Here is a 27313-nt window from a genome sequence, read left to right as displayed (position 1 = left end):
GGGGTAGTGTTTATTAGTGGCTCCTCTCCGTCACTGCGAGGGCTGTTTGCAGTGATAGCAGAACCATTCAGCACCACCTACTGGCGAAAGTACAGGACTGCAGAAAAAATCTCAATTCAGCTTGAGACCTGGAAATATTCTAAAGGGGAAGAATCTGCAGAAAAAATCATCTATCAAAATGTAATGAATTTCACACATTTATATACGCGAGAAAATAAAAGAACCCTGTCTGCCATCTACACAACATGCCTGTCTTCCATCTACACAACATGCCCAGAAGTGTACAATACTAGAATCTAATGGTAAGAGGAAACTATCACCACCCGAGATCATACCTGCAAGGCTTGCTGTATCTTCATTTGCTGCTGCTGCTGTTGCTGCTGGGGAGTAAGAGGTACAGGCAACACCTGCCCTGGAATTTGACCCGGCATGCCTGGACCCTGGGGCACCATAGTTTGCCCTGTAACCTGGGATGCAAGCTGCTGCTGTTGAGGCTGTCCCACTTGTTGCTGCAACTGCTGCAAGTGCATCACTTGCTGTGATTGTTGCTGCATTGGCTGCTGGGCCTGTTGAGCTCTTATGGCTTGGGCCGCCTCCAGATGATGCTGCTGCTGCTGTTGCATTTGAGCAATTCGTTGAAGTTGCTGGTGCTGGATCTAAAAGGCAAATAACAAGTGGGATATTAAAACAAAGTATAACATTTTGGTGGATGACTGTTCAAATTTTTAATCAGACCACCCATAGAGCCCATGTTAATAAAATCAATCAGAATGACCTAAAATGTTACTGAGTCTACGTGAAGTAGTCCACTTACGAGGCCGGCAAAAACAATCATAGCTAAAACAGCCTATCACAAACACACACATTTGAAAACACACTGGTATTATCAGATAAAGCGCGAAAGCACTAAAGAGTTAAAATCTAAATAGGCTTTTCAAGTGCATTTTCTTTTCTTTATACAATCAAGCCCTTGAAGTGCATTTTCTTTTCTTTATACAATCAAGCCCATTAGTGGGAATCCACAACCTAAGTTCCACCTATACTACCAGACACTAAAATGCTTTATGAACCCTACTCTAATTAATCATTTTAGAAAGCTCTTGAAGCAGAAGAAAGATGGAAAATGTCCTGTGAAAAGAAGTTAATCATATAATGTACATTAGTAGTGATGAGATGCACACCGATTTTTCATTTGGACACCATGCTTAACTATGCTCCAATATTTCAAAAACTGTGAAGGCACGCTCGCTTGCTTGGCGCTCCGCCCAGTTGCGCTACATTATTGAACTCACACGAAGGGACCGTGAAAAGAAGGGACAGAGGACGATAGAATCTGAATGCACTTAAAATTCTAAACTGTGAAGTACCCCTACCATCAATAAATATCATATGTACCACTAAAACCTTTAAGGGTCACATGCTTACGTAAAATGCAATTGCAATGTGCTGGAAGCAGGGCATTAAGGAAGGCCTCCATTTTGTAAATTAAAAGATTGGCAATTTTTTATCCAACTTGAACAGATGCTTACTGGGTAATTAATATTCTCCTTTTCTGGACTGCTGAAACTGTGCTTTTATATGACAAAAGTAAAGAAGTTTCAATATCTGTCCACCCATATTAATCTTGGTAAATTTAGTTTAAGATTTGTCAATGGGTCCTAGAATTGGGGGTACAGCGCTGCTTAAAGTTCATAGCCACAGGATCAAGCAGTGAGAAGTACCAAGCACAAGCCATCTCCTGTTCCCAATGTGTGTTGGGCCTTAGTCGGCAGGCAGTGTGGTCAGAGAAGAATGTAGAATGTTGGTAAACCATTGTTAACTCAACTGACTTAAAAGGTTTTTTTCTTGGCATGTAGAGGTGTACATTTGCATGCATTGCATACTCCTGCCATCTAGTGTTGTGTCCAGACGGTTGCAAGTTGTTTATCTTCAAAGATGTCTTTCCAGTCCCTAGGTAGGCGGCGACTCCTTTCAGTGAGTGTGCATGGGCATCGACTCCATTGTTAGATTGTTTTCCAGCAGAGGGTGAGCATGGAGTTAGTAAGTAAAGAATAGAGATGTCCATGCATATGTATATAGAGTAAGAGATTTGCAACAGGTACTGGGAGGTGGGTGGGCGCATGTGAATCTACAGCTCTACATGCCAAGAACAGATGCTTACTGGGTAAGTAAGATCATCCGTTCGAGGCATGTGGGCTGTAGATCACATGCTTTGCATAGATTATACAGCAGTATTTTCCCAAAGTGGTGGCTAACCTGTATCTGTTAGATTTGTCTGAAATAGTGTTTTAAGTACCGCCTGGCCCACATTAGCTTGCTGTCTGGCTAACACATCTACACAATAGTGTTTTGCGAATGTGTGTGGCGTAGACCATGTTGCAGCTTTACAAATGTCAACTATAGGGATGTTCCTGAGAAAGCCATAGTAGCCCCTATTTTGCGAGTGGAATCACTCTAGGGGGTATTGTTAACGTTCTCCTTGCTTTCGCATACCAAGCTTGAATGCATTGAATAATCCATCAGGAAATACCAGACTTGCATATGGGATTGCATTGTGTGCTGGTGCAAAAGCAACAAAAAGTTGTTTAGTCTTACAAAATGATTTTGTCCTTTCAATGTAATATAAAAGGGCTCTTCTGACATCTAAGGTGTGTAGAGCTCGTTCTGCCACAGGATCAAGCTGAGGAAAGAATACCGGTAACTCAACTGATTGATGTGAAAGACAAATACTACCTTAGGTAGAAATTTGGGGTTAGTACGAAGAACCACTTCATCTCAGTAAAGTTGGAAAACGTGTTCTTCTACACTTAGTGCCTGTAGTTCCCCCACTCTCCTCAGTGAAGTGATTGCAATGAATAAGGAAAGCAGTTTCCCAGGAAAGAAACTGTGCTCACATTTGTACATGGGTTCATAAGGTAGGCCCATTACTTTTGTGAGGACTATATTAAGATTCCACATTGGAGCAGGTGGTATCATTCTTTTGAGTCCTTCCATGAAAGCTTTGATTACTGGCACTCTGAAAAGCAATAAATGTTGCCTATTTTGTAGATAAGCAGCTATTGCAGCGAGATGTAGTCAGAAGTGTAAGCTAATCCCAACTGCTGCAAGTGTAACAGGTAATATGATATTTTTTATTGAAGCATCAAGAGGATGGATGTTGTTGTTATTGCAATGGATAGCAAAGCATTTCCATTTGGCTGTATGACAGGCTGTTGTAGTAGGCCTTCTGGCCGCTCTGATGATGTTCATACAGTCAGGTGGGGGATTTAGATAACCCAATTATGACCTCAGAAGCCAGATCGCGAGGCTCAGTTGTTTGAGATCTGGTGCAGCTTTTGATGTGGAACTAGTGACAGCTCCAACAGGGATGTGAACCACAGTTGACAGGTCCATGTGGGAGCTACTAGGATCAGTTTGATGGATGTTTGCCAGAGTTTCCAAACCACTTATGGAATGACTGGTAGAGGTGGAAAATCGTAGGCAAATATCCCTGACCAGTTTATCCATAGTGCATTGCCTTTGGAAGGCAGATGGGGGTACCTGGTCCGAAGTTTGAGCATTTTACATTTTGGTGTGTGGCAAAAACATCTCTTTAAGAAACTCCCCAACTTTGAAAGTATGGGAGGAGAACTTGAGGGTGAAGTTCCCATTTGTGTAATTGCTATCTCTGTCTGCAGAGGAGATCAGCAATCACATTGTTCACTCCTGGGAGGTGTTCCGCTTGGAGATAGATTTTGAGGGGAATGGCCCACCTCCAAAGGTCTTGGTCCAAGTGTGACAGTTGGAGAGAGTGAGCCCCCCCGTCTTTTTGTAATACACAGCTGTCATGTTGTCGGTACGAACTAGGACAGCTTTACCGAGCAGGTGAGTCTGAAATGCTTTGAGCGATAGAAAGACTGCTAGCAGCTCTAGATAGTTTATATGGAGATATTTTTGCTGTCGACTCCACAGGCCATGCATTGCGTGGTGCTGAAGATGAGCGCCCAGCCACAGAGGGACGCTTCAGCCATTAGCAATGTCTGTTGAACTGGGTCTATGAAGGGTCGTCCTTTTGATACATTTTGCGTGTTCCACCACTGCAAAGAGCGATGAGTACAGCCACTTAACAACACTAGATCGGTTAACAGAACCTGCAATTGGTTCCACTTACTCGCTAAGCATTCTTATAGGGGACGCATGTGAAGGCTGGCATGGGGAACAATCATGATGCAAGATGCCATCATTCCCAGTATTAGCATATACACTCGAGCTGGAAGCAAGTGATTGGACTGAAACTGGATAACTAGTGCCTAAATATCGCAAATTCTGGCTGCATTGGGAAAGGTCAGAGCTTTTTGAGTATCTAAAGTGGCTCCTAGGTCATTTCGAGTGTTGGAAGGTTGGAGATGCGATTTCAACACATTGATTGTGAACCCCAGTTGGTGCAGTAACTGTAGTGTTCTGTGAGTATGTTGGAGACACTTTTATTCCTACTGGCTTTGATGAGCCAGTCGTCCAAGTAGGGAAAGATAAGAATGTGTTGTCTTCTTAGATGAGCAGTGACTACTGACAGAAATTGTGTAAAGACTATGAGAGCAGTGGTGACTCCGAACGGGAGTACCTTGAACTGGTAATGTTGACCCGCTACCACAAATCTGAGAAATTTGCGATGAGCGGGATGTATTTGAATGTGAAAATAGGCATCTTTTAAGTCTAGAGTAGAGAGAAAGTCGCCCTGTGGTAGGAGTGCGGGCACTTGTTGAAGTGTTACCATGTGAAAATGGTCTAACTATGTAAAGATTTAATGCTCTGAGGTCCAAGATTGGTCTGAGAGAACAGTAATTTTTAGGTATGAGGAAATAAAAGTAGTATACGCCCGACCCGTGGTACTGTATAGCCCCTTTTAAAAGGAGAGACTGAACCTCTTGTTTGAGGAGGTGTAAGTGATCCGGTGACAGTTTGTGTGAATGTGGAAGAATGTTTGGTGGATTGTTGGTGAACTACAGGCAATAACCAGAACGGATAATTTCCAGTACCCATTTGTCTGTAGTTATTGACTTCCAGACGGGTAGTAAATGTGGAAGACATCCCCCGACAGGTGTTAAATGGTCAGAGGGGGGCAGACACTGTTTAGTGCTCGAGGGGGCGGCACATGTATTGAAGACTCTCCCTTCGTCGTTGTTGCCTCAGTAACCCACTCTGAAGAAACCCTTAGAGGCGGAGGGTTAATTGTTTCCTTTGGTGGTGGTGGTGTGGTGGTGGCAGTATCTGAGGAGGTATTTTTGGACCCTCCGGAGTCGAAGGAGCGCCGAAAGGAACCACTTCCTGGGGTTAATTGAAGGGCTCCCATAGATTGGGCCACTTCTGTGTCCTCCTTAATTTTTCTAGTGAGGAATCTACAGCAGGGCCGAAAAGGTGTTCCTTGTCAAATGGTGTGTTCATGATGGAAGTTTGAACCTCTGGTTTTAATCCTGAAATACGTAACCAGGCATTCATTCTTAAAAGGACACTCTGGCTGCAGTGTAGGCAGCATCTAGGGCACACCTGATAGAATTATTGAAAATGAGCTGTCCATCCCGCGCTAGGTCTTGCGCCTTGGACCTGTGCTCCTCAGGTAGAAATTGGAGCAACTGCTCCATTTCATCCCAATGCGCCCTGTCGTAGCTAGCTAACAGTGCTTGTGTATTGGAGATGCGCCAAAGGTTTGCAGCATGGGAGGCTACTCTTTTCCCCAAAGCATCTCAGATGTGCCGATTCCATCCAAAGAGCAGCATTTCAATGCTCCGCCCTCCAAACCTGATCCGAAACGGCAGGAGCTATATATTCACACAACAACTGGACATATTACAACAAAGGTGACAAAACGCAAACCTGAGACAGAAGATGTCTACCACATTCCTTTAAAAAGGATCTACAGCTCACATGCCTCGAACATCTATTTCTATGGCTTAAGATTGTATCAGTAGCATCTAGAACTGGAGACAGTGGATAGCAAGCCATGTCCTCCATGCAGTATATACGGTTAGAAGTGAAGCTTCTGTGCTAGATCAGGCTCAAAAGAATGAGATTAAGGCCATCTCACACCAGGTTTGGCAGAGAATGAAAGCTGAGCTCCCACATTCCCCCCCCCCCAAAAAAAATATTTGCTGCACACGCTGAGCCCTGGGGCACTAAACCAGCACTTCTAGGTCTGCTGGAGTGGAGGGCTTGGGACTGACAGACAGCACTAGATTCTGTCGGAGGGCTGAGACGTGATGCTGCCATGTGAGGCACAGAATGGCACTAGCTGCAACAGAGACACAGAGTTCACCCTGCAGAGCCAAAAACAGATACACCATCAGCAGCGAGGAACCCGAGGCCCTAAAACAGCCTTCAGGACGTGTCAGAAGGATCAACTCAACAATACATGCCCAGTGGGGCAGACTAAAAGACTGTAGGAAGCTGGCTCTGTATATACTATACCAAAGTAAGGTATAGCGTGCACAGGGTCCAGTGGAACCCCAAAGGTAGGCAGAGGTAACAGTAGATAGCACCTTACTCTCTACTTGTGGAAGTGCGGGCAAGCAGTAAGGCTTTATCAGAGGGTAGTGTTAAGTATTTATTGTACAAGCTCAATGAAGAAATTATGTCACACACTAAAAGGCTGAACTCAGACCATATGTCAGATATACGTTTATATACAAATATTATTCAGTTATTTTATTTCTAGAACCAAGACAGGCCTGGTGCAGGTAAGTGAAATAATACTTTGCAAGATTTATGCAGTAAATTACAGTTGAATGCAGGTTCAAATGTAGTTAGTTGATTTACACGTAACTCACTAATCAGAATTACTTCACAATTACTTTGTGGATTACAATACACATTACTTTTTATGGTTCTTGGTGACCCTCTTAAAAAATCCTCATACACGCACGTAGGTGGTGTTGCGGTATATCTTGGTTCTCCGCCAATTTACGCCACGTGGGTGCATCATCATAGGGTTTTTTTGTTGTATGCAAACCCCCACCCGGAGGTAACCACTGGATGTGTAGTAGTGTCCAGAAAAAACTGCTCATAAAATAGTGAGTTTAAAAAATCCTTGGATCATCACAAAAAGATATTCAAGAATTATTAAAAGTCATGTTGTGTATATTTGGATCGCGTTACTAGATCCTCTATACAAAAAAATAGGATGACATGTTTCAGCCCCACTGTGCCCAGCCGGGTCTATGGGGCTTTCTTCAGGACCGAAATGAAAATTTAAAATGTACTCACACGATTTGTGTAGCACCTAGAGGTGGTTGAGTACTCCACTCTCTTTGAATTGAGGCCTGTAGTACCTGTAATTGAGAAAACAACAACACCTAGATATCTATTTTCTTATTAACCCTATTTTTTGATTATAGTTTGATTAGCTTTTTGCTAACTTTTTTTCGATATCTTGGGGGGGGAAAAAACAGGGAATGTTCTACTGAGGACTATAGGTTTATCTTATCTCTACTTTGCATATTCAAAACATTACATAAAGATTTATCGTCAGCATCATCATGTAAACTTAGTTAATTATAGCTGTACCAATAAGATTGTAATTTTGTAACATGCATGGTTAATTTTGTGATATTGTCCTGAAGAAAGCCCCATAGACCCGGCTGGGCACAGTGGGGCTGAAACATGTTGGCCTATTTTTATGTATAGAGGATCTAGTAACGTGATCCAAATCTACACAAAATGACTTAATAATTCTTGAATTACCTTTCCTCAATAAAATATCTTTTTGTGATGATCCAAGGATTTTTTTAACTCACTATTTTATGAGCACTTTTTTCTGGACACTACTACACATCCAGTGGTTACCTCCGGTGGGGGTTTGCATACAACAAAAAACCCTATGATGATGCACCCACTCAACGTAAATTGGCGGAGAACCAAGATATACCGCCACACCACCTACGTGCGTGTATGAGGGTTTTTTTAAGAAGGCCACCAAGAACCGTAAAAACCCTGGTGCTGTAGTTTCGAATAATCCATTCCCCCCACTGATCTTTGAATACATAGCACGGAAGCTGAATGGATCCATACTTCTACCTCGCTCACCTGATTGATGGAATGCCAAGATATTACACTGAGATATATCCTAGACAAAAGGTAAGTAATTCACTTTTTTCATGTATGGAGTTTTTCAAGTTTTCATACAACCAACACTTTTTGAAGAATTTTAAAAGAAAAGCAGTCAAATCAATCCTATGGGAGGAAATAAAGTTATCGGTTTGCAGGCAAGTACTTTGTTGTGGGAGTTGGTATTCTGGGGTTAGACCCAGGGTTCCGCCGCTGCAGACAGGCTCAGCTCATGCTAGAGCACCATCTCACATAAAACCAAGCACTCTGCCTCCTGGATTGTTAAGGCCTGCCATAGGCGTGAATTATAGGTGTATATGTGTCTAGGTAGAAGGTTAGATGTAGGTATACTATATCTAAGCAAGGGGTGATTACACAACGTTGCCCCAGCTGAATGATCAGCCAGTTGTGCCAATTTCGGTGGCCAGCCAGGGGTGCATAATACATGCTGCAGCCCCTGGTAGGCCTTGGATGCACCTATTCCCTGGGTACCTATAGTACACCTTACAGGGGCTCATAAGATGACCCAGTATCCAATTGGAGATGTACTTAGGGTACATGGAGTCCATTTTAAAGAGAGAGCAGATAGCCTGGGGCCCTGATTAGCAGGATCCCAGGCCAACTAAGTCGAAAACCAGCTAAACACTAGGCAAAAAATCTGGGGTAACCATAGTCAGGTATCCACCTTCCTTCACCAGGGTTCCGCCAGGGTCAAGGATGCACACTTGAAACACCCTCAGCGGCACTAGGGCGGCCAGGTGCAAAGTGCTGAGGCCCAACGTTATCCAATCGGGGAAAGGGGGCCTCCGGTTGGTGGCTGCTCACGAGCAGGCCACAAGGTTGTGGGAACAAAGCTCCTGGTGTTAATCTCAGAGCAAAGGGGGAATCAGAGTTAGCACCCAAGGTGCACCTGCAGCGGCGCTGGGTGCAGGGTGCTGTTTTGGCGTTGGGTGCCCTATTGATTTCAATGAGGATTCTCCAGTTGCAACAAACACTGCAGCCTTAGGGACGAAGATCTTCTGGAGGCTACCACCGGTTGGGGAGGTAAGTTGGGATGTGGGACACCGTCGGTTAGGCCACACAAGGCAGTGGGGGTCAGAACCAGTGGGGGCCAGTTGCTGGGGGCAGCTCACAAAGCCTTTGAAGCTTCTCCTTCGTGGAAAACGGCTCCCATATGAAGCTCGGATTCAACTGAAAATTGCATGTATGACACAAAGCCATCCACCTCAAGACCCCAAAGTACCTCGCTCAGAAACTGGAGCTCTCATGTGGTTCAAGAGTCTGCACCCTCTTACTCAAACCCAAAAAAAAAAAATCAGGAAAAAAAAGACCACAATCGAGCATTTTCAGGTATGGCGCCAAGGATCTGAAACTCTTCCCCCCGAAGTTAGGGTGATCCCCCTCCACTGTCCTCTTCAAATCAGAACTTAAAGGGCTCTTGATGAAGAAAGATCTGCCTCAGTCTGCCTTCCCCACTTGACTGCCTGGCTATCAACGCTGTTTTGTGTCCTTGAAGCTAGGTTTATGAGATTGTTGGTCATTCTAAGTCTATGTACTTTTCGATATGTTGAATTTCTGTGTTTGCATGTACTCGTCCTACTGCACAATCTGTAAAGTGCTCGGATACCTTCAGTGGTCATGTTCACACTATATAAAACTTCCTAAATAAAATAAATGCCCGTCCAGGAGGAGGAGGCTTGGCACCTCGTCCCAAGATGTGCATTATTTCAGGACCCCGAGAGGGATGTGTGCTATGTCGACTCTTCACTTTGTTCTGCAACAAAACATGCAGCCTGCAAGGGCAGTGTGATTGTGTGTGTAAAGGTACAGTACCTCAAAGGGTGGCACAATGAGTGTTGCAGCCCTTAGAGGCCTTCCCTGGCCACAGTGTCCTTGGTACATGATACCAGTTACAAGGGATCTACATGTGGACAGAGTGACAATTGGGTTTTGAATCAGTAAAGTTTAGAGAAAGAACATAGGCCCTGGGTACATGGTTGGCAGGAAACCAGAGCACACTCAGTCAAAGTACATCAACAGTTTGACAAAAATTGGGGTCACCCATGCAAAAAGAGGTACTTTCCTATAAAGACTATCTTACCTACCCCCACATGAGAAAAAAAATAAACACAACCATCTGCGTGTTTGGACAAGCCACAAGCTCAAGTTTGAACCAGGGCTTGCTTTAAGGGAAGTTCAAAATAATTACTGAGCATTCTTGTGCCCCTAGAGATGGGTGGAGACTGCTGAGCAGCATCTGGCCTTTTCCTCTGATACTCATAGTACGATGCCAAGCTTGAGGAGCTGAGTGGGAGCCTGATGATAGCAGGAGTCACCAGAGACGAGATGAGTCAGTCAACAAAATGCCAAAGAAGTCATGACTGCAGAGCCGTTGTGTGCCAACATGAGTAGGTGACCAGGAGGAAGCAAGAGGTCAGCTGACCCAACAAGTAGCACTGCAACTCTAGCTTACTCCTGAAAAATTGAAATCATAACCTGAATGTACCATATCCTCTGAGGAGAACGGAAAGCTTTTCCAGATGTGTCATGTACTGCTCCTGGGTACTTTAATGAGGAAGCTCACGATGAACAACAGGGTTGCTACTGCTTGAAGGTGATGCAACACCATCTGTGGCAAGCTGGCCTTGAGTAGCGAGTCCTACAAATACAGGAAAACAACAATTGCCAACCTCTAGAGAAGAGCCACAACTATCCTCATCATCTTGGTAAAGACTTGAGGTGCCGATGTTAAGCCAAATAGGAGGAACACAAACTGGTAGTGAGTGGATGAGTGCCTACCACAAAACACAGGTACTCCCATGTGACTAGAGCATTAGTATGTGGAAATACGCATGCTGAAAGTCGAGTGACACCATCCAGTCTCATCCTTCCAGTGCCAGAAGGACCTCAACAAACAGCAGCATCTTGAACTTTTCCTTTCAAAGGAAGGTAAAGGTTCAAGAGCCTAAGGTCTAGGATGGGAAAACACTGCCATTATTCCTGGGAACAAACAAGTACAGAGAGTAGCACACCTGTACAATTTCCTGCTTTGAGACCAACTAAATTACTCTTTTGCTCGAAGGGTCTAGAATGGCCCCTTTCTACAATTTGCAGGGCCCACTGGTCCGATGACCCTGCAGAATAGAGGATACCCGCCCTCCAACTGGTAGCCGATGCTCCAAATGGAAACTAAGCAGCTTTCCAGGTGAAGCAGGGAAGGACAAGCAGGGTTGCTGGGTTTGGCAACCTTTCCACTCGCCTCTTCCCCTGTACTGGCGGAGGAACTCAATCGATCAATCAGGTTCAAGCGCAACTACTCACCCATTAGGGTCTCAAGGAACTGGTACTGTGCCTCAGTTGGCTGGGTGGGCTGACTCTGAAGGAAGTTAAACCCATTTGAGAAGCATCAACATCCCGGCAGAGCACTGCATTATGTTCTTTAATGACATTTCCAGACTGCTCATATTTTGCAGGGCTAATTAGTTTTAGAAGTGGGGTGGTGATGGTACTCTTGGAGTGACTATCAGCAAAGGTGTCAGCACCAGGGAAGATCTGGCCGGAGTGGTTTCTTGAGATACAGTTGGGCCATGTGATGCTAGGGGGGCCACCATTGGGAACTCAAACTGAGCCCCGAGCAGTCCTGTGAGGGTCTCAATATCCAGAATAGCGCCGATAAACAGGAGTGTCTGTGAAGGATCCAGGCGTGACTTTGACATCCTGATAGTGAACCCCAACAATGTCAGGATTTTCACCAATTTCACAAGGTGGTTGAATACTGTCTGGCATGAGTCCACATTCAGCAACCAGTTGAGACAGGGAAAGACTAGTACCCCCGATTTCCCAAGGTGTGCTGCAACCACTGCCAACAACATGGCATACCACGAGAGGGCGAAACGTAAAATCTCTATAATAGCTACAGAAAGGGGAAAGATTCCCAGTAGAATTGTCTTGTGGGAGCCAATAGGCCAGGGAACGTGCTGCGGCTCAGCTCTCACTAACCAACTCAAGGTCCATTTCTCACCAAAAACACAAGAGCCACCAGCACTATGTCCATCTAGGATGCTTGGACATCTCCAGAGAAGCACATAACTGCACCCAGGCATTATGCAGACAGTCAAGATGGTGGCGGATTCGGTTTGCAGTCTGATAGCACATTGGCTGTACATTCTCCTCCAGCTTTGGTACAAAAGGAACCTGCACGAGATGGCGTCAAAACTGAAATCGACCGTGAGGAAATGGGGTGTATTATATGATGCGGTTGTGCAACCTCACTATATAATACACTTACCAACCCACTTAGGTCCAGTAGGTTACGGTGGAAAGCTCTCCGCTCAACCCTGGGTAGCTGTGGCACAGAGCAGCAAGGCTTACACAGAGGAACAAGTGTTAAGCATTCAACCACTGTTCTCCCGGCCTGGATTTTTAAAATGCTGGAAGCTCTTGACTGCTCTAATCTGGGGCTTGGGCACACATTGATACGCACTAGCTAAGTTGCAGCTCCCTAGCAATGCAGGTGGGATGGGTGCCCCCGAATATTAAAGGGTACTGCATAGTAGGACAATCACAGTGGCTGGCGTATTGGTTGGCAGGCCATCATTTATTTGATATACCCTACACCCCGGAAAGCCTAGGACGTGGTACACTACAGGTGTTGCTGTGCCCAGGAGCAGCCAAGATACACAACCCTCCCTTTCTTCTGCATGTAGCAATCCACTATTGGAAACAGGCTCAAAAATATGCAAAAATACACTTTCTATACGCTCCGAATGTCCCGCTCTGTGGCTTACCTACTACAAGCGGAATAATCACACAAAATCAGATGCGAGATTGGACTCAGTTGGGGATTGGGACAGTCTGAGATTTCTTCCTTGACGGTAACTTGATGCCCCACGCCGAGTTTGTACACACTAATGCAGTATCAGACACCCTCTTTCTCATACATGCAATAATCACACACTTCATTTGAACATACTGGTTAGTAGACCAGAGCGAACCTCCCACATTTCACCTCCTGAAGTCCATTCACATAATGGGTCATTGCCGTCATCTGGTTCGGTGGCTGTATCTAGGTCTGAGAGAACATCTGAATACCTAGTTACGGCCTCTACGACAGAGATGGGAAAAAATACTGGAGCGAGATTTAAACGACAGGGAATGGACCTAAATGTTAAAACATCCTAAAAAGGTTTCTCGTATTTGTCGTTTGAACACCATACAATTACTTATTCTACATAGGGCCTTCCTCACCCCGACAGCCCTGCAAAAGATGTACACTGCTTCCGTTCCAAACTGCCCAAGATGCCCCGCTCCAGACGCTGATTTTATTCATATGATGTGGTCTTGCCCGGTGTTGAGTGGGAAGTTACTCAGACTCTGTCCACCATTACAGAACACACGCCGTGGGACAATATAGAGGCCTGTCATTTCGGCCTTTTCCCACTTCCCAAGAAATCGACTTGCTGCACTGCTTTGCAGGTTTGGCCCTGATTGCGAAAAGGCTGATCACCCAGCGTTGGAAGGCTCTTACACCCCGCGCACAGGTAAATGTAAAGAGGAGGTCCTCCGCTGGGCTACTACAGAAAGGTAAGCGCTGCAGCGTGAAGAATATAGGGGTCTGAGGAAGAGCCCAATATCCTTAGAATGGGCGCACTTTGTCTTAGAATGGGCGCACTTTGTGGAACTACTTAGGCCCGACACAGAGGAAGCTTCATTGGGCTCTCAGACTCCACGGGCTGATGACATGGCGCTGGTTTGATTCCTACCCCCATAATGGCAGGACCCATGCTAGATGTTTATTTTATGTGGTGGGGGCTAGTTTCCTCCTCCCTCCCTCTTGCCCCCCACCCCCCACTGCCTATTTACCCCTTCTCTTTCCCTCCCCCTTTTCCTCTCCAATAGCTTTCGGCTATGATTCACACCCGGTGTATATATCAACAGGATCAATTAAGATTCCATCACAGCGCTGTGTGTTGTTTTTTAAATTATTTTTTATTTTTAAGTTATGCGTTTGGTAAAAGTTGGGTTAGGGTGGGTGGGTCGTACTGGAGATCAGGCAACATAATCTTCAGTTCCGCATCACATAAGTTTAATGCCAAGCAAAGTTAAGTGCAACTCCTTTATATTTGAATTAAATATGATTGCTATGTAAGAATGTATGGTAACATTGGTCAATATCATGGGTATGATGCTTGAAACAGATCGTGTATAATATTTGTTAATTTATGAACAACTATGAGCATTTAACATATTGCATGTACTGATCGTTAACCAAAATGCCTTATAAAATTTGTGTTAACAAAAAAAAAGCATTCAAACACTGTAGGAAGCTGGCGCTCTACATAGTGTACCAAAATGAGTTTCATTGTGCAGAGTCCAGGTATCTCTTTTTAGTATGCAGGGGCTTGCTTTAACAATCCCAAGGTGCTCTTTTTGTGGTAGTGTTGTCGTGCAACCTTAGGCTTATCAGACATGTTAGGTATTTGTTGCACACACAGTCAATACATGAGACAAACTCAATAAGGCAATAAAACACCAACTTACAAAAATAACAGATTTTTATATTAATTTAGGCACCAACATCGGCGCGGTTAGGTAGGTACTTTTCGAGTTAGCGATTTTCCAAAACACAGAAAATCCAGCTGTCAGATTTGAGGAATGAGCCTCTAACGCGGTAATGTTATCCTATGGGAAAAACATACACTGCATAGGGGTACTTGCAATCCAGTTACAGGGTTGTTCTTCTGGATTTGAGGTAAGTAGGGGCCAAGGTCATTAGAACCACCAGTTTTAGTTTATTAGCCCTGGTGTGTCCGGTTGCAATGGTGCTGGTCGCAAGGGTAGCCTCGAACACTACAGCTTAAAGCTATGGAGAAAACCTGTAACCTTAAAATGCTGCAAGTGGGGACTTGGGGACAAATCCGTCGGAACCCAAAAAGGGGCTTGCTTCTAGAGGGACTCTTGCTCAAATGTACACTGTCGATCGGCTCAGACTCAGGCTGTGAGGCTCGAGTGTAGAGGTGTTTTGTTGGGCTGGTCGCTTGTGTTGGGGGCTCTCACTTTTTAGGTTGACCTGGAGATGGGGACAAAACAGGATAGCAGGGCCACTCTCGACGATGGCCTCTCTGAAGCAAGTGTCCCACGTTGGTAGGTTTGTCTTAGCAGTGTTGGTGTCTGGGCTGGACACTGAAGAAGCCTTGGTTGCTGCAATGGGTTCGGTACCCCGGGCTTTGGTGTAGGGGGGCTCCTGGGGTTCCTGGCACCCCCAAACTTGATAGGGAGACAGATGTGACTGATACGAGCACTGAGATTTCCTCCTGGGATGCTGATGTATCAGCGGACCTGGGGGGCAGAACGGTGTCCTGGGTCGATTCGGTCAGTGTCCGCAGGCAAGTGGCTCCTCCACTTCAAGGGAGATGCTGAGTGGTTGACAGTGCTGGTAGGCCTCCAGAGCTTTTGGAGGATGCAAAGCTGCAGGGCGGGTCGGGTCTTTGCAATTTTCGTGACAGAAGCAGGTAAGGAGGATTTGAAGCCCACAGTTTTCTTGAGCTCTTCTTTGTCCTTCTTTAATCAGGCGAATCGGATTCCTTGTTACATGGGGCCATTTAAATACGGAAGTTTGGGGCAGTAAGAGGAGTGTAGGGTTTTAGCCAATGGGCTTCTTACCCTTGGGGTCACTACAGCCTCTTTATGACCATTTCCTGTGGTGAGTGGGCATAATCCAGCACCAGAGCTCCTAATTCCACCAAAAACAAAAATGGTGGAACCCTTTCTTCGTGGAGCACATCAGGCAGCCCACCTTAGGGGAGTGATTAGTCTGGCGATGCAACACGCCTACTAGCATAGCTAATTTCCCACCTGTCATGGTGCCAAATGGGCCTCAGGGCAGTGGATGGCGTCTCCCAGGTCTGGGGGCAGCCAGGCTCGAATATGAAAGGTGGCAGGGGCTTTGAAGCCCCTGGCCTTGATATGGCAAATCACTAGCCATCCTGCTGGAGATGGTGTGAACACCTTCCTCTAGAGCAGGCATTGTATCTGGCCTCAGAGAGCGTGGGCTCAGCTGCAGGGGGTGAAAAACAGGTCTGTGGTGGAAGGTTGGACGATCTCAGTCAGCCAGCACACTAGACAGTGGTAGGTTTTTCAGGGTTCCCCTCTAAGGTGCCCTCTGGGTGTACATCTTATCCTGGCAAAAGTACATATTTGTTAAGACAAGGTGTTTGATACCAAACACCATAGTTTTCAGTAAAGCCATCATGTAGCTGGGGAACTCGCAATTACCAGTGCCCAGCACATTTACTTAAGATAGCTTCCCTGTTCACTGGTACCATCTAGTAATTGAACTACACAGTACAGGGGCATATCTGCTCATGCAGATATGCCCTCACATGTAATCTAATGAACACTGCCTTAGGGCCACACGGCCTGCTGTAGGGGGGACATATATGTTAAATGCAAGACGTTGGCATGGATTGTACCAGGACATGTAGTGGGCAACGGCAAGCTGCATGCAATTTGTATGGGAGTCCCTTAGAGTCGAATTATACATGCTGCAACCCTTAGGGGCCCTCTTTGGTACCCATGCCCTAGGTATCAGGGGTACCACCTACTAAGGACTTACACAGGGGCCAAAGTGTGTGACAGTTAGACCATTTCACCCTGTTTTCGGTAAAGAGCATTGGGGCCTGGTTAGCAGGGACCTAGTTGACATCAGTTGAAAATCATCAGTCCCAATAGGAAAAGGTGGGGGTAACAGTGACAAAACAGTGACAACAAGCATTTGCAATGCAATAGGTCTCGCATTAGGAAAGTGTGAGCTATTAGTATTGTAAAGGACATTTTTTTTTAATATGTGTTGGCTTTGAAAATACATAAATTAATAGCATTGTTATTCACAAATCCAATAGCTTACACTTTCCTAATGAGTCCTATTGGCTATGGCAATGTGTGTTCGTAGCAAGCAAGGACAGTGCTGTTGTGGTGCAGATTGATGATGGGGTTAGGCTGAGTGATGTGGTGGTGTCTCCGAGTCATGTGGTGGTGTCTCCGAGTCATGTGGTGGTGTCCCCGAGTCATGTGGTGGTGTCCCCGAGTCATGTGGTGGTGTCCCCGAGTCATGTGGTGGTGTCCCCGAGTCATGTGGTGGTGTCCCCGAGTCATGTGGTGGTGTCCCCGAGTCATGTGGTGGTGTCCCCGAGTCATGTGGTGGTGTCCCCGAGTCATGTGGTGGTGTCCCCGAGTCATGTGGTGGTGTCCCCGAGTCATGTGGTGGTGTCCCCGAGTCATGTGGTGGTGTCCCCGAGTCATGTGGTGGTGTCCCCGAGTCATGTGGTGGTGTCCCCGAGTCATGTGGTGGTGTCCCCGAGTCATGTGGCGGTGGTCCCCGAGTCATGGGGCGGTGGTCCCCGAGTCATGGGGTGGTGGTCCCCGAGTCATGGGGTGGTGGTCCCCGAGTCATGGGGTGGTGGTCCCCGAGTCATGGGGTGGTGGTCCCCGAGTGATGGGGTGGTGGTCCCCGAGTGATGGGGTGGTGGTCCCCGAGTGATGGGGTGGTGGTCCCCGAGTGATGTGGTGGTGTCCCCGAGTGATGTGGTGGTGTCCCCGAGTGATGTGGTGGTGTCCCCGAGTGATGTGGTGGTGTCCCCGAGTGATGTGGTGGTGTCCCCGAGTGATGTGGTGGTGTCCCCGAGTGATGTGGTGGTGTCCCCGAGTGATGTGGTGGTGTCCCCGAGTGATGTGGTGGTGTCCCCGAGTGATGTGGTGGTGTCCCCGAGTGATGTGGTGGTGTCCCCGAGTGATGTGGTGGTGTCCCCGAGTGATGTGGTGGTGTCCCCGAGTGATGTGGTGGTGTCCCCGAGTGATGTGGTGGTGTCCTTGAGTGATGTGGTGGTGTCCTTGAGTGATGTGGTGGTGTCCTTGAGTGATGTGGGGGTGTCCTTGAGTGATGTGGGGGTGTCCTTGAGTGATGTGGGGGTGTCCTTGAGTGATGTGGGGGTGTCCTTGAGTGATGTGGGGGTGTCCTTGAGTGATGTGGGGGTGTCCTTGAGTGATGTGGGGGTGTCCTTGAGTGATGTGGGGGTGTCCTTGAGTGATGTGGGGGTGAGAAGGTTGTGAGGGTGAGGGTGTGTGAGGGAGGGTGAGGGTGGGTGAGGGGGTGTGAGGGTGAGGGGGTGTGAGGGTGAGGGTCCGAAGTAAATGGTGGCAGGGCAGACATCATAAGACAGAGAGAAGAGACTGCGTGGTGACTGAGTTGGTCAGTTTCAGAATCAGGAGGGGCAGAGTCAGCACAGTCTGCGAGGGATCAACGTGTCTAGAGGCAAAGTATAGCGGATGTAGCATTGCAGTAGCAAGTCGAGTGTTTTCAAGCTGAGTTTCCCTAGAGAGATGGCAACACAGCAACAGCTTTGAGGAGCAAGGCTACTGTAAACAAGCACAGTAGACTTTCACTTTCGTCCAGAAACAAGCTCTCTAGGGGATGGGGGGGCGAGCGGAAGCCTTTGAAGTCTGATGCCGAGACACAGACAAATGGTGGTGCGCGATGTGCACGCGGGGGCGGGGGAGCAGCAGCCTTTGAAGCCGGATGCCAAGGCACAGACAAATGATGGTGTGTTATGTGGCTGTGCACGCGCATAGATCACATGAACTGTATGCGATTCGCAGCCGTTTTGGTAGACTTTTCTTTTCCGCTTACTATAATCTCGCCGGAGCAATGCGCAAGCGCATAGGCTCAGGCGAGACCTAAAAAGGGACACTTTCCTACAAATAGCACTAAAACTTCTGAAGAAGAAATTGATACAACATTCAAGAAATCCGTCACCAATTTAGAAAAACAGGTTGTATTAGTATAAGAATTTAGACATAGAACAAAAAATATACACTGGAGGGCTCCTGAGATCTAGATTTTACAGGCAATATTAAATCAGTGCATTCACTCAAAAGCGAACAAGCCTTGGCAAAGTCACAGAACTGGACACTTCGAAACATTTTCATAGAAATCTTTGGTGACTGTCAATGCGGTTGGTTAGAAGTACTTGGGGCAACCAATCCGGCCAACAGTTAGTCAGGAGGAACAGCAAGGTCCCTCAGAACAGTTACCTTCACAGAATAACAGTACTTCAGCAGTTCCATGTACCCTATCCGCGTTGCAATGGATTTCTACAGAGCGGTCCAGATGCAAGGGATGAAGGATGCTGAAGAAGCCCCAAGGATACTGTAGATGCAACCCAGGCTATCGGGGTCTTCTAGCAGGGGTTCCTCGGTCCACGAAGACGGTGAGGTAGGTCAAGTTTGCAGGGTCGACGTCAAATTAAGTCCTCTCCGGTCTGGCGTAAGTTTGATCACCACTGGACTACCAGTCGCCTGCCCTTGGGCTAATCTTTCTTAAGTCGATAACTCAATTACAAGCGTTCCAGCAACTCTCCGACAGCACTCCGTAGACCTTCAAACTTAGGTGCATCTCTGTGCATCGAATCCTGGTCCACGGTACTGCATTGCTGCTCTAATAGCGGCTTGAAGACTTTGGGCTATCAACTTGCCCCAGCAAGCTTCTTTAGCTGCTGTATCTCTGCAAACACGAAGCTAGTCAGCTGGCTCTTCGAGTTCTTTTGGCTTGACTGGGCTCTGGAGAAGACTTCTTGGGCAAAAAATGGAAGAAAGCCCCTCTCTTCACTAGCCACCAGGTGCAGTCCAAGTCAGTGCAGTCTCTCTTTGCTGGTCCCTAGGTGGAACAGGGCAGTCCTTCAGTCAAGATCTGTGTGCCAGGAGTGCCCCTCTTATGGTCGGAAAATGTTCTCAGGTCAGGATAAGGTTGGTGGTCAGGTTTGCACCCACCAGTTGACTACTTCCTGTGGAGTGTGGCATCTGGCTACCCCAGGATGCACCATTCAGCCTCCTCCCAGGATGGCGGGACCCTTCTCCAGGTGTACAGACCTCCCTAGCACACCCTTGGAGTCTGGCTACCTCAGGGCTACACACCCCTGGAGGAACTGGTTTGGCAACTGGTTTCCCCATTCTGCCTCTCGTGTCAGCCTGTCTACCCTCAACAAAGGGGTGGCCCTCCCCACATCTGCCCTTCAAAGGCTTCTTCACCTTTGAAGCCTAGATTTTGGGGCAAACACCCAAGTGGCTTCCTGCAGGAGAGAGGTGATGAATCTCTGGCCTGCAATACCTCATTGTTCTCCTTCCCAAGAGCCGTTAAACAAGTCTTTCCAGGAGGGCAAAAAGTTGTCTCATGGAGCAGGATCCATGTGTGCCCAGGAAGGCAAAGGGGTTTTAAAGGCAACTAAGTGGCAACTTTACTAAAGCTGCACAATGCAACAAATTACATTAATTTCGACTTGAGATACAAGTGTGGCTTAATGTAACTAGTTGTTTGATACCTTGAAGTGTCCACTTTGGTCACACTGTTAAGGAGTTAACACAGATGAGGAGTCGGCGTGTAACCCTGTGCTTGCCACCTGAGCAACCAAGTCTTTCTCCTGTAAAAACAGTTGTTTTGCATGTTTTACTGCCAGAACATATAAAGTGCATGTCCTGTCTGTATCATATGTTGCACCCTGCCTTTAGGGCTCAGTAGGCCTGCCAGAGGAGTGAATTACAGACATATCCAGGGGAAGTGGTGGTTTTGCCACTGCTTTCAATGGCAAAGTGGGACTAGCAGTGCACAAATGCACTACACGTCTGCAGTGGCGAACTGCAGGACTCGTTTTACTTGGGAGACTTCCAGAGTGGCACAACAAGTGCTTCAAGCCCTGGGATACCCCTCTAACTTGCATGCCTTGCGTACCAGGGTACCATTTACTAGGGACTTACAGGTAAGTTAGCTATTTCCAATTAGGCATAGCCAATTTGACAAACATTTTAGGGTCACAGCACAGAGGTCTGATTATGAGGCCTCAGGTCACTCAGAGTCAGAAAACCAGCAGCATAAGTCGAAACACTTGGGGGTGACAATACAAAAAGAGGAATTTCCTTACATGGGCACTAATACCAATGTGGTCTAAACTTGGACCTCACACCCGGTCTGGTGTTTGAGAGTGGTGGAAAGGTGCCAGTTCCCACTTTGACTACTTATGCTTTTGCTTGGACTTGCACAAAGACTGAGTGCCACGATCTTCTGTGGGAGTTGGTACAGGACCTTCTTTTCAACTTAAACCTTTTGCCGTGTGGAGTCTTCTTGTGATTGGAGCCATAGCTGACCTGCCTCCTCAGTTAACTAAAAAAAATTGCCCAAAGGATACTAGCAGCAATGCAGCTACCGAAATGGCTCATATTGACTCTCATACTGACTCCAGAACTCATTCTATGTCCCCCTCTCAGGAAATAAACTCTCAACCAGACGTTGTAATAGACAATGATTTACAGGTGGAGATTGAAATCACAGGGGATACTCAATCAATAGACTCTGCTGGGAATTTCTACTCAATGTCAGATTTATCTACTGCATTAGAGTCAGAAAGCTTGGGCGCGGAGTCAGGGGATGATGATAGTACCTCTAGTATAACTGGTGGGGCACAAAAAAAATCCATCTCCTCCATTGAAGATGGGCTAGATAACGCTGAACTTCTATCTGCTCGAATGGAATGGGGGGCTACTGATAATACGATACTCAGAGGAGGAGAGGTAGGCAGAGGTAGCGGGGCCTCACGAATGGAAAATGAATATGAAAACAACCTGGGATCTCCTGCTCTGGCTACCCCTGCTGAGAATACCTCACCAGTAGTGGCCAATATGTCTCAGAGGTTGCAGGTAACTGGGACTACTTTGGATACGCTGTATCAAGTAATGGTGCAGCATCGGGAAGAAACCAGAGCAGAGAATTTGCGTACGCAGGCTGCAGTGCGCAAACTTTAAAATAATCTCAGAAGAGTGATAAAAACCTGCATGAAACATCCTCGACCTCATCATCGCTAAAGAGGGCGCTATTCAACTTGAGGCTATTCAACCCTGTGACTGGTCAGACCATCATATTGTTACATTTCTCATCAATGAAAAAGTCAAACTCAACTCTGTTCAACCCACCAGACCTAAAGTCTGGAAAAGAGACCTGAAAAGACTCAACCCATTACCCTTACCTCAGAACAGTCGCGACCTCCTACTCCCCCCTACTGGCGTTACAGATGTCCAATCTCTGACTGACCACTATCTTAGTGCAGTGACCTCAATAATTGATGAGGCTGCTCCCATGCAGCTAAAAAGAGTCCCCGCTAAAATCTCCAAACCATGGTACGACGGGAGTCTCAATGAAGATAGACGAGCCATGAGACTGGCAGAGCGCACCTGGAGGACAGCTCCCTCTGCACTACACCTAAAAACCCTGAAGACAAAGAGAAACGCCTACTTCAGGAAAATAAAGCGCTCGAAAGCAAACTTCTTCAGCCTCCAGCTTGACCAAGCAAAAAACGGCCCTAGAAAACTGTTTGAGTTAATCAGAACACAAGCCAAGGAACCACCCCAACCTCTCAGTACCTTGCACGAAGCACCCTCATGTGATGACTTCGCCACTTTCTTTACCCAAAAAACTGACAACATAAAGAATGACCTCCGCGCGGACGCAAGACTCCACAGCACTCTCAATTGCATAACACCCACCGAACCTAAAAACAATGCAACTTGGTCAACCTTTGAAACCTACTCCGAAGAAGAAATAGGCAAACTGCTCAGCACCTTGAAACCTTCCAATCACCTCTCGGATCCCCTCCCTGCCAACGCTGTCAAAGATTTCATCCCACTGCTCCTTCCCCTCTGGACTAAAATCATCAACAGCTCGCTCCAAGAAGGAACTTTCCCTGACTCCCTCAAAATTGGACAAGTCACACCTTTGCTAAAGAAACCTACTGCCGACCCATCCGACTTAAACAACTACCGTCCCATTACCAATATTCCCACTCTCGCCAAATTACTGGAAAAATGCGCTCAACTACAACTGACTAAACATATCGACCAGTTTGATCTCCTCAACCCGCATCAATCAGGGTTCCATGCAGGACACAGCACTGAATCAGCTATGACGCACATAATTGACGACGCCCTTCAAATTCTAGATCAAGGTGATACCTGCCTCCTCATCCTGCTTGATCTCTCTTCAGCATTCGACACTGTCAAACACGAGAAGTTACTCGAGCTTCTGAGCACAAGAATGGGTCTTTCTGGGACTGTTCTCAAGTGGTTCACCTCCTTTTTACACAACAGGTCGCAGAAATTCAAGAGTAACAACCGGATGTCCTCTCCAATACCTGTATCGTTAGGCGTCCCACAAGGATCTTCCCTATCACCAACCCTGTTCAACCTAGTTATGGAACCTTTCACCACCTTGCTCCAAGCATCCAATGTACTCTTTCACAGGTACGCAGATGACACCCAACTATATCTCAAATTACAATCCCCCAACGACATTTTACTACTGAACTCTACGATCAGAAGCACTCAAGCCTGGCTTGCCGATAATCATCTCAAACTCAATGCTCTGAAAACAGAATTCCTGCTGATCTCACCCCCGGCGAAGATCCCCATCACGCAAACCTGGCTTAAACAGTTAACTGCACTCAATGTCCAACCCATCATAGTGGACTCAGCGAAATCTTTAGGCATAACCCTCGACTCCAACCTTAACATGCAACATCATATCAGCAAGGCTACTAAGGGAGCAAACTTCCAAATCAATACACTGAGGAAGCTTAAACCCTTCCTGCCAGCCAAAGACTTCCAAACTGCAGTACAAGCTCTAGTTATCCCTCGAATTGAATACGGCAGCACCGCCCTTTGTGGTCCCCCATTAACCAGCACTGCACCCCTAAGAGCCTCTCTAAACGCTGCAGCCAGACTCATCACTGGATCAAAAAAACACTCACACATCACCCCTGATCTGAAAACACTGGACTGGCTGCCTTTTGAAGCCAGAATACATCTGAAAATCGCCTGCATGACACACAAGGCTCTACACCTGAGCTCTCCCAGATACCTCACTCAGAAGCTGTCAATCTCTGGCGGCTCTAGAATCACTAGAGGCACAGACAACCTTCTGCTAAAACCTCGAAGATTCCGGAAGGTAAAAACATATAAACGCTCTTTCTCAGGAATGGCACCCAGGATCTGGAACTCACTCCCCCCTGAAACCAGGCTCATCTCCTCCTTCACTCTTTTTAAGAAAGAAGTAAAAGCCATTTTTATGGCCAAATACACTTGACCGATTAGCGTGGTTTTTCGGAAGACCCTACTCCGACCTGTATTACTTTGCTCAAACTCTATGCATGTATGATCATGTATGATTATGTATTTCACCTGAATTATTGTTGCTACTACCATCTACGCACACATTTAAATCGCTGTTCGAACTTTATGACTATGTATCTCACCTGTATTATCGATGCTACTGACTATCTATGCACACATTTAACTGTTTATTTGTATTATTGATGTGTTGTTCTACCTATGTGTAACCCCAATCTCTTGCTGGCATTCCCAGCCGTGTAAAGCGCTCTGATATCTGCAAAGATCCTGTTCGCGCTATATAAAACTTTCAAATAAAATAAATAAATAAATAATAGAGTGCAAGAGGCTGAGGGGAGAATTTCAGCTATTGAAGATGCTATGACTCAACAGGCCGCACAGCTTACTACGTTGACTACTAAAAAAGAGGACTTCAACTGGAAGTTAGTCGACTTAAAAAATAGGTCTAGGCGCAATAATTTGCGCGTTTTGGGTATTCCTGAAGGAGGTGAGGGATCCAATGTTAGGCAGTATATTATCGAACTATTTACCGAGGCTTTTCCGGAGTTAACTCAGTGGCAGTGGGACCGGGAGCTTCTGAGATCTCACAGATTCCCATTTCAGCGTAATAAAAACTCTGGTGGAGCTTCAAAGAATCAACCAAGAGCCATCCTGATATCTTTAAACAATTTCCTGGCACATGAAGCATTGTATGATCTGGCCCGACCGGATCGTAAACGGAGGGGGAAGGGTGTGGATTTCTTTGTTCGGCCAGACTATTGCCACTTTACTGTTCAACAACAATGGCAACTTCGCCAACTTATTCATTTATTTCAGGCAAAAGGCGCACAAGCCTTCCTCCTCAATCCTTCGAAACTTAAAGTAATATTCAAGGAAAGAACCCATTTTCTCACTTCAGAATGTGCAGCAAAAGACTTATTATCTACAATGTAAAAAAAATGAGTTGGATATAATAGATATGTCTTTATCTCTTTAAGTGACTGAAAAAAAAAAAACTGATAATTTTTGGACTAAAATGGGATTATAACACCTTTTTTTTTTCTCTCTTCAACTAGACAGGTGCTATGCAGATGAGAGCACAGGGCGAGACGCAATATGTTTCTCAGGTGGTGGTGGTGGTGGTGGTGGTGGTGGTGGTGGTGGTGGTGGTGGGAGGGGGGTCAGGGGGACGGTGGGGTGTGGAGGAGGGGCAAGCAAGAACAGGATTAACGTAATCTGTTACAGCGATTGTAAACTAGATGAAGATGGTTTGATTTTTGTTTCAATTCTGGATAAAGTAGGGGTGGCTAAACAAAATTGTGACATATATAATGAGGGGAGAACAAAAACAGAAAATACAAAAAGTAAATGGATAAATTAAGGATATGTTCCTGGAATATCTGTGGGCTGAACAACAAGCAAAAAAGGGGTATATGTGCCCAAATTATTCATAGAATGAAAACTGATATCTTGTGTCTACAAGAAACACATCTGAGCTGGAATAATAGAAAATGGTTTAACGATCTGGGTATGTGCCTTGTGGGATGTACTAGCCAAGGAACCACTACTAGGGGAGTGGCAGTACTTATTAGAAAAGGGTTAGGATCTTGCAACCGAATCAAAACTGATCAGTATGGGGGGGCGTGGCTTGACGGGCGATCATGGTGGACGTGGCTTGTTAGAGCTCCCGCCGGCCCGATACTTATCCTGGGACTTCTCCTGGCCCCCGGACCCGAATTGTACACCACTTCTGGGGCAACAGTAGCGGACGACACTGGGAGTCGTCCGGTGCCGGAAAGGACGTGCTGAGACCTTTCTCAACGGCGAGGCGGCTCGAAGCGGTGGGCGGCCTGGTGCCGGTTGTGTAAGCCGGGGCCTCAATTTTGGTACGCCCGGACCGGAGGACTCGATCCGGGACCTGCGGCGCTACCCTTTGGCCATAACCCGGGGCTGCCTGCTGCCGGCGATCTGCTGCGGGACCCCCTGCCTTTCCTCGCAGTGTCTGCGGTGGGGGCCGGTGCCCGGTGGGGGCTTCGGAAGATCTGCGGCCTACCTGGCCTTGGTGGAGCCGGGACCCCGAGTTTGGTGGTCCCCGCCTGGAGTCACCGGCCCGGAACCTCTGGCTGGTGCCGGGAGAGACGCGCTGAGCCCTCGCTCGGCGGTGAGGCACTTCGGAGCGGTGGGCGGCCTAATACCGGTTGCACAAGCCGGGGCCTCAATTTTGGCAAGCTCAGGCCGGAGGACCTGATCCGGGGCCTGCGGCGCTACTCTTTGGCCGCGATTTGGGGCTGCCTGCTGCCGGCGACCTACGACGGGATCCCCTGCCATTCCTCACCAGACCTGCGGTGGGGGCTTGTGCCTGGAGGGGGCCTCGGACGATCTGCGGCCTACCTGGCCTTGGTGGAGCCGGGACCTCGAGTTTGGTGGTCCCCGCCCGGAGTCACCAGCCTAGATCCTTTGACCGGGTGAGTGGACGCAGCGGAGCCCCCGGGGGCTGAGGTGTCAGTCGGGCGCCAGGCCCGGATAATTGCTCTTCCTTGCTCCTGCGGTGGCCGGGGCAGCGGCCGGAGGACCGGTGGACTGGACTAGAGTGGCCCATATCTGCACCGTGCCTGGAGTGCCAGTGGGCGCGGAGACGATCTAATACATCTTGGCGAGGCGGCGTTGCCTGGGGGCCTACCTGATCTGTGGGCCAGTGGCAAGGGGACCCTGTGTGGCTTGGTGTGCTCTGGACGCCCCGGCCGAGGCCTGGTTGGTGGACTATCGCGAGGTGCGACCTCGATACAGGTGCGTGTCACTGATCTGCCGTCTCGGCGGCCGCCATGACTAGGGGCTCGGCCGCCACTAAGACTGGACCCATTGATCAATTCACCGGCCCAGGTGGTGGAGCAGGTGCGGCTGGTGGGGGTCAAACTGCTGGGCCGGACAACGCAGCGTTGCTGACGGCCATTACACAGTCCCGCGACATGCTGGATGCGAAGATTGGCGCGGTGGGTGCCGATGTGATGCTGCTGCGTCAAGATCTTCGTAATGCGGT

At 47.3% G+C, this 27313-nt stretch overlaps 1 protein-coding gene across 2 annotated transcripts in view; it reads right to left on the bottom strand.

Annotated features, from left to right (window-relative positions):
• The window catches only part of MED15 (mediator complex subunit 15), a 782088-nt gene that overhangs the window by 385940 nt on the left and 368835 nt on the right, over positions 1-27313 (bottom strand). For both annotated transcript variants that reach the window (XM_086942779.1, XM_086942780.1), the window contains exon 7: positions 336-656. In XM_086942779.1, coding sequence (XP_086798905.1) covers positions 336-656 — 321 coding nt within the window. The remainder of the gene's footprint in view (positions 1-335; positions 657-27313) is intronic.

The sequence above is a fragment of the Lissotriton vulgaris genome, chromosome 11 (assembly GCF_964263255.1).
Source record: "Lissotriton vulgaris chromosome 11, aLisVul1.2, whole genome shotgun sequence".
Classification (NCBI taxonomy): domain Eukaryota; kingdom Metazoa; phylum Chordata; class Amphibia; order Caudata; family Salamandridae; genus Lissotriton; species Lissotriton vulgaris.
Note: the sequence above shows the minus strand (reverse complement) of the source record. Positions and strands in the feature narration are given on the sequence as shown.